This window comes from Pseudoliparis swirei, chromosome 16, assembly GCF_029220125.1.
Source record: "Pseudoliparis swirei isolate HS2019 ecotype Mariana Trench chromosome 16, NWPU_hadal_v1, whole genome shotgun sequence".
Classification (NCBI taxonomy): Eukaryota; Metazoa; Chordata; class Actinopteri; order Perciformes; family Liparidae; genus Pseudoliparis; species Pseudoliparis swirei.
This window is the reverse complement of record NC_079403.1, coordinates 22793764-22802189: the sequence shown is the minus strand read 5'-3', so window position 1 is coordinate 22802189 and position 8426 is coordinate 22793764. Positions and strand designations below refer to the sequence as shown.

General features: G+C 45.1%; 1 protein-coding gene across 4 annotated transcripts in view; it reads right to left on the bottom strand.

The window, feature by feature from the left end:
• Positions 1-8426, bottom strand: part of LOC130206618 (intermembrane lipid transfer protein VPS13B-like) — a 401351-nt gene that overhangs the window by 36144 nt on the left and 356781 nt on the right. For all 4 annotated transcript variants that reach the window (XM_056434667.1, XM_056434665.1, XM_056434669.1 and 1 more), the window contains exons 47-48: positions 2945-3100; positions 545-814 (exon numbers count right to left, since the gene is read on the bottom strand). In XM_056434667.1, coding sequence (XP_056290642.1) covers positions 545-814; positions 2945-3100 — 426 coding nt within the window. The remainder of the gene's footprint in view (positions 1-544; positions 815-2944; positions 3101-8426) is intronic.

Sequence of the window (8426 nt, the reverse complement as noted above, 5' to 3'; positions counted from 1 at the left end):
GAGGGGACCATCTACAGTCTGCTCGCCCTCCACGTGCAGCCGCTCTGCCACCGCGGCCACCCAGGAGGACGACCCGAGACACAGCCGGTGGTCCAAACCTGTGTGTGTGTGTGTGTGTGTGTGTTTGTTAACAATATCCATCCATGTCAAACGTGTCTTTTTTTCTAACGATGACATTCAGAACTAGAACGGGCACTCAGTAGAGCGCATACCTTCGCATATCACAAGATTGGGCATTGAATTATGAACATTTTGGCATTAGTTGCATGCCAATTGGATAGAAATTGACCGCGCTATGGTAAAAAGAAGATGTTGACCTTTTCATGACCTTGACCTTGACCTTTGACCCGATTGATCCCAAAATCTAATCAAATGGTCCCCGGATAATAACCAATCATCCCACCGAATTTCATGCGATTCGGTTTAATACTTTTTGTATTATGCGAATAACACGCATACAAATAAATAAATACGCGGCGATCAAAACAATGCGAAGGTAACAACTCGAAGGTCGTGTGGCGACTCGGACGTCCGGGTCCGTTACCTGCACCACGGAGCCGCCGCCGCCGCCCGCCTCCCGCCTCTCCAGCTGCACGTCCTGGGACCAGTGCTCGTCCCCCGGGGCCCTCACGCACAGCTCCGTCATCTCGGCGTCCTCCAGCACGTAGGAGGGCAGCTTGGCGCCGGCCCGCAGGCAGTCGCAGTGCTCCCTGACCACCGTGTGGCCGTCGGGCCCCACGTAGTGCTGCACCGCCCGCAGCTCGATGTCCCGCGTCAGGTAGCTGCACATCACCTGCCGGCCGCAGATGATCACCTGGAGGAGGAGCAGGTCACGGGGTAAAGGATGCCCTGTTGGTCCTATGATGTCCTCAAGGGAAGATGCTTTTGCTCTGTGCACTCACACACACACGTCATACACAATCCTCTCTGAGAGCATACACAGACAACACTACACTCAGGAGTGGACAATTATTATTTAAATAATTTATCTTATTTGTATTTAATTATTGGTTATGCTTTTTTTCCCCTCTTCTTTTTCTTTCTTGGAGTGAGCACCATTTGACGTTAGTTGTGTTCTTTGTGTGTTGTGTTCTTTGTGTGTACCTGAATATCATCGGTGTGCCAAGACATACAACTGAAACATTGACAAACTAGAATGGGCACTCGGTAGAGCGCATACCTTCGCATATCACAAGATTGGGCATTGAATTATGAACATTTTGGCATTAGTTGCATGCCAATTGGACAAAAATGTATCGTGCTATGGTAAAAAAAAAAGATGTTGACCTTTCCATGACCTTGACCTTGACCTTTGACCCGATTGATCCCAAAATCTAATCAAATGGTCCCCGGATAATAACCAATCATCCCACCAAATTTCATGCGATTCGGTTCAATACTTTTTGAGTTTTGCGAATAACACGCATACAAATAAATAAATAAATAAATAAATACACGGCGATTAAAACATAACCTTCCGCATTTTCAATGCGAAGGTAACAAAATGACTGTATGTAAATACATGTGATGTAAAAAAAGTGAGTAAAAAAAAAGAAAGTAGATGCTTTTTAACGCTTCCAAACTTCAACAAGTGGGGCGACTGGGGGTCAGAGGTCAGCAGGTCCGTCTTTCAATAAGGGGGTTCAATCCCCGCCCTAGTCGATGTGTCCTTGAGCAAGACGCTTGACCCTGAGTTGCTCCCTGTAGCTGCTCTACGGTGTGTGAATGTAACGTGGTTGTAAGTCGCTCTGGATAAAAGCCTCAGCTGAATGTGATGTAACATCACACTAATGAGAGTTTGAGAAATGTATCTGCCGTGTTTATGAGAATGAAATCATCGTGGTTTTACGAAACACAAAGTTTACTTCTACACGCTACCAGACATCAGACAACTGTCATTTGTCGTTCGATGTATTTTACTTGTGATCGTGTCTGTATTTTATTCTCTTTTAATGTTTTGTACTATTTGGACCTTGAGTCTGAAATACAAGTTTGATTGATTGACAGAGACGTGTATTTTCTGTGACTGCTCAGTCTTGTTTTTGCTGTGCAGGTTCAGTGTGAGTGCGAGAAAAAAAAGAGCAGAAGTGAGACGCATCGAAGAGAGAGACCCCCCCCCCCCCCCCCCATCGTCCTCCGAGGATACGTGTCGTGTGAATCGGCTGCGACCGACACTCAAAACCTCTTCCATCGGATTCAGCGGCGAAACGAGATGTAAACAAAGTCTGGGGACAGAGGCGGGGGAGGGGGGGGGAATGCGAGTAGACCGAGTGTCTGTTTCGTCTGGAGGCCCGAGAGGGAGGAGACATGCGCGACACTCGACACGGGTTTTAACATTGCAAAGTGTCATCTCCCGTAATCTCAGAATCTGGGACCTCTCGAATATTACGCTCCGCTACGCCGGTCGTAGGCGGCTTATGATTCCCTGTGATGTTCTCCGTGGATCGCTGGGTGGGGGGGGGGCTTCATCTTCATAAGCTTGTGTTTTTCGAGTGCCATAAAACGGATTATGAAAACCGACGGAGAAATAAAAAAGCCTACATTCTTGGTGTTGCTGGAAACCGGCCCTTGTTTTATTGCTGCGGCATATTTTCACCACAAAATATACTCAATTAAAGTGCGTTGCCAGAGCTGTGAGAGTCTTTTCCCCCTTTTCTGTAAATTAAATTCTGGTCGAGTAAGGCTCAACACCGGCTCTCTTTTTATCGCTTAAAATAACTACAGTTAGTCCTGTTATTATTATTATTATTCTGGTTCACCTTAATGCTTATTTATGGAATTTAAATTGCAAAGCTGTTTTTTATACGCCAAGAAAAATACAAAAAACTGAGCATGACAAGTCTCTGAAAACGGAGAGAACTCCATCTAGTGATGAAGACTAAAGCTTCTCTTGCATTTGAAAAAATATTTCTCATATATTTAAGAGGCCTTCTGTGCTTCATACCTGCTTCTGGACCCCGTTGAGCTGCACCACCTTGATGATGAGCGACGCCGTGCGCCCCTTGTACTGGATGGTCCTCAGCAGGGTCCCCACGTTGTCCACGCTGAAGGCCTCGGACCAGCGCCAGTTCCCCCATCCCTCGATGCAGATGTGCAGCAGCTGCGAGACGGACACACACACACACACACACACACACACACACGCACACACAGAAGACAGCAGACATCAGAGGTTAATCTCCTTGCCCTTTATTTATTCCCGAGCAAAAAGGCGAGTAAACAGTCTTTGTTTTGGTCGGGCGAGGAGGGACAACAAGGTTCCTGTTTACTGGTGCCGAACAGACCTGCTGCTGCTGGGAAACAGCTGATGTGGAAGCTTCTTGTGTGTGTGTGTGTGTGTTCTCCACACGTCTAAATAAGAAGCAAACAGCTCGGCTCTCAAACTTTTCAACTTTTGGTTCCCGTCACTTCGATGCGGAGGCGCGTAAACAGACGCCATCCTCTCCCCGCGACACGCAAACAATCTCGCACCGGCGCCATTTCCCCCCCCAAACTAGTTTCCACACAATTCATGCGGCCATGTGCCACGCTGCCACGTGGGGGCCGGCGTGGCACATGGCAGCGTGCGCGTGGTCAAATGTCCATCCTTTGCATGCGGCGGCACATCTGCGCTGCAGCACCCAAGGTCATGCGTGACAAAGGGAAAAGCCAAATTATCAAAACAACGCTCGAGCGCTGTCACGAGATTACGGTCACAATACGGGAGCGTAGTCATAAATACGCGGGGAGATCTAAAGCCCCGCCCCCCCCAGGGCAGTGCAGCTGACCTGCCACCCAACTGAACTCTCCGTGTCGGCCCAGCTGCCAACACAACTCTTCAAACTTGCGGAGAGAACTGGAAAAAGGGAGAAGAGGGAGGACGTGAGAAAAGACAAAGAATGCATTTGAGTGGGGAGAGAGACGGGGGGGGGGTGGGCCGGGGGGGGGAGTGGGGGGTTCAAATCCCTCTCCCAGAGGAGTTGCGACTAGAGTGGAACAGTGAAAAGCATTTTTTTTGTTGAAGATTTACACTTTGGCCTGTCGCCCCAATGTGCCGAGCGTTTAACCAATCTGGCTAAAGAAAAACAAATTACCCCCTGAGGTCAGAGGTCACGGGGGGACCCTGGTCGGGACCTTCTATATTTCTCCTCCGCTGTCGTCTCTCCTCGCCGTTTGAAGGCAGATTTCTTTACAACAACATTCTTAATCAAAGCCCGAATTCGCTTTCTCCTCCCTGTCGGCTGAGTGGAAATGACATAATTTCTCAGATCTCCGGCTCGGTGGACTCGCTCACGAGGGAAAGTGGCGGGGTGGTGTAAACCGCCAGGTGGCAGAGGTTAACGGTAAGCCTGAAGGCCTTCGCACACCGGGGAAGGGGCGAGGGGCATATCATGGACACTAGTTGCAGTCAGTCTGAGGCCAATTGTTGTACAGCTTAAGGTACCGTAAACTATTTGTGAGTATTTTTTTAGTTTAGTGACATGCTCTGAGTACCCCTGGTAAATAGTTACACACTGCATACATCTTGGGCTTTTATTGTGAAAAGTAAGAGCAGAAGGAGTGGATCTGTTGTGAGCAGCCTTTGTCTTAAACCTGCATTCTTAGTAATGGCCACCAGGGGGCGACTCCTCTGGTTGTATAGAAGTCTATATAATGACTCTACTTCTCTCTTGATGTATTCCCTCAGTAAACATTGTAAACATGAGTTATGGTCTGAATCTCTAGTTCCAGGTCCTCTTCAATACAGCAGGATGTTCATTTATTAACTTTTAGAGACCATAAAGCAGGATATGCTTTAGGGGCGGGGCCACAAGGTGATTGACAGGTCGCTACAAGAGACGTATACGTTACTTTTTTTCCCACTGGTTGCAAAAAAAATCACGTCGATGGCCAAAAAGCCACAAACCGTGACAACCGCGTCCTCTTCTCACGCAAAGTCTAGGATTGTGAACAAGATCATTTTCCATCAACGCGATTGGTCGATGCCTTTATTCACGGAGCGACAAGCTCAGAAAAATCAAACCTTGTTCTGAAAGAAATTACGTTGCGTAATATTTGTGTTCTGGGTAAAAGAACTCACGAGAAAAAACTGTAAACAAAAAGAAGATGTTTGGGCCTGAAGGGCGGAGAACCGTAGAAGAACCATAGACGTTTCCCCGAACCAGCAAAACACACTAAAATCAAGATGGTGGTGGTTTGAGGATAATAAACTGTAATGTTGGGTTTTCTGTCGTCCTGCTCCTACTCTCTCTTTAAGTGACTGGGTACCGGTTGAGATATAAACTATTTAGAAAAAAAATCCTCCTGAACTCCGGAGCATCGGCCCCTCGTCTTTAATATTTTGAGTGTTAATTATGGTCAGAATGCAGCGGTGGTGAACCCGCTTGGCCTCTCAGCGCCATCTGCCAGGAGCCAATTTGTTATTTCAACACTTCTCCCTCCCGTTAACCCCTCTCTCCCCCCCCTCCCCCCCTCGCTGTGGCTCAACTTGACCTTTAAAGGAGAAGTCATAATAACGTCTCTCTCCTCCGACTTCAAACGGCCGCCGCCGCCGCTCTCTTGTTTTAATTCATCACCGCTCTGACTCAAAAAAACAACAAAGAAGTAACCGGCCGGTGACACGGATGAACCGGACACGTAGGATAACAGGAATGAATAATAAAGGAGCTGTTGTGCGTCTTTGTGACGTATCCAACTGTTGTGACACTGAGAACATCCAGTCCCCACATGTGGTGTTTCTTTTAATTCCTGGCCTCACACTCACAACAATAACAACACTTTGTAGATGAATCAGGATCTAGTTGAATTAAAGGGTTCACGTGGTTTAGGTGTCAGAAACGGTACTTAAATGCCCATGGGGGGGGCAACGCAACTTTCTGACCCCCTACTTTTCAGGTGTCGTGTTATTACAGTGGTATTACAGTCGTATCTAACAGTATCAGGGTTCAGACACATGTTGACCAATGGGTGTCCAGGACTTTTCCAGGACTTTAAACCAAATTTCCATCACCAAACATTTTGTGAAATCTCGGTACATACATGAAAAAGTGAGAAAATTTCGTTTTTAAACTAACAATGAGAATTCCAAAGCATACAGTATAACATTAAATGACACAAATGAATGAGACAATAGTATGATTAAAAGAATAAACATTTATGTATTTTCGGTTACGGTGCGTTCACTTGCAGCGTGGAAAATGTGCGAGTATGAAAGAGTGTATGCCGAATTATATTATGAGCGTCTTTTAAAAGCATATTAATTATTTAAAACTCAGAGTACATGCACATATGAATATAACACATTTACATGACTTTGACAACACTTTGGGGATTTTCTTTCTTTCTTCCAAGGACTTTTCCAGACCTGGAAATAACCATTAAACAAATTCCATGACTTTTCCAGGTTTTCCATGACCGTACAAACCCTGAAGTATATCATTTACTTTGTGGTGTGTTATGATGCGTCATGTCTCTTCTTTCTCGGCTCAGATTTAAAACAAATCCCAAGTTTGATGGTGAGCACGTCCCACATTTTGGGAGTAACTAAAGGAAACTTAATGTCGTCTTACACTTGGGACGAAAAATGTTCATTAACTTAAACCCAAACAATCTTTATCACATCGTCCTGTATTATAAACTACAATTAACGCCTCGGGGTTGCACTAGTTCAGCCAGCCGCTCACATCCATCCACATCTATCCCACAATGTCCTCACTTCATCATTTTGGTAAAACTGTCATAATTAGAATATCAGTTCTTGATTTATGGCTCAGAAACATGTGTCGTGAGGTCACGTAGACTTTCTGACCACTGAAATCTAATCAGTTCATCCCGGAGTCGAGGTGAGGAAATTCCCTCCGGACGTAACCGGAGAGATATCACAAAAGACGTATGTATGGATGAGTGAAAGACGGGAAAGGGCGGTTCCTGAGGGGAAGTAGAAGCCAAGCGAAGAAGTTATTTTTTTCCGTGGTGCTGTCAGAACTGTTTTTAAAGCGTCAGCCTCCAACAATCCTGTTGATGTGCAGGAGAAACTGTATTGTGTAATGAAATCAAAACAACACGTTTGATGTGCACATAAGCGCGGGGAGGTTCGGTTAAATTAACATTCCAACGACATCACTCAGATACAGTTAATATTATAAGATTACCAGATGACAGGGGAACTGTGTGTTGACTCACTTTTGAAACTTAAAGCTACTACGGTGAACCTTTTATGTTGTGTTGATTTTGGCGCCCCCTGTGGACAACATAGGTAGTGTTCCAGAGCGCCAGAAGCATCAGAATTAAATCTTTTTTATAACCAGTTCAATGTTCCTCCAGGTAACAGGGAACTGTGTGTTGACTCAGTTTTGAAACTTAAAGCTACTACGGTGAATCCTATATTTTGTGTTGATTTTGGCGGCCCCTGTGGATAAAAGAGGTATTGCTCCCGAGCACCGGAAGCATCAGTATTAAATCTGTTTCATTACCAGTTCAAGGTAACTTTGAACTCGGTCTTAATTCTTTCACATTTTGCTTCATGGTCATTCTAAGCAACCAAAATCACTGCTTTCCAATTCAAATTCCTCAAGAACCCAAACACAACGTGCATGAAGCCCAATCCGACAAACATAACTGGACTGAAATAAGTAGAACATAATAAGCATTTATATTTGTTTAAAAAGGCCACCAGAAACTAAACCGCTACCTTCAGAAAACATGTAAAGTGTAATAATCTATTGCATCTAAACTGTGTGAAATGTGATTCTCTTACTTTGCGAGAATCGAGAGGAAAAACAACATTTTGAGTAAAACCAGAGCCTTCAGCTCGTAATCCCACAAGCTAAATAAGTCTTTTTTTATCTCACTTCCAAATAAATCTTTTTTTTAAACTCCCACACTCGCCCTCACACACTGGCGCAGAGTCGAAAGACTTTTTTGTCCAAAACCAACTCAGAACCCATTTGTCATCTTATGATATTACCCAAGTTGGGTATTGAGTGTGAAAGAAATGTGAAATCTCAATCTCTCCTCGTTTCCCTTAAATCCCAGAGGAGACATTGTGTGATTGTGGCTTCCAGCACATTACTGCGCTCCAAAGCTATTGGTACCAGAACGATCCGGAGGGGGATTATTAAAGCTGAGTAATTGCGTGGAACCACACAAAGCATATTTCACTCCGTCACTGCATTGCACTGCAGCGCTGTCTGCTATCTGTTTCCACTGATAGGGAGCAGGATGTGACCAGGGTCACGTCACACTGTTGCTTTCCCCCAATAAAATACAATCATTTGTCCAAATTCTTTGGATGTAACTTTATCGGTGGTGTTGATGTATCATTAGAAGGCTTTAGTCAAGGCATTTTTCCCCCTTAGTGATATAATCAACTTACAATCATTCATCCATAATCTTGAGGAATGAGCCGGTAAACGACAAGTCACTGATAGGGTTTTCGTTTTTTTTGA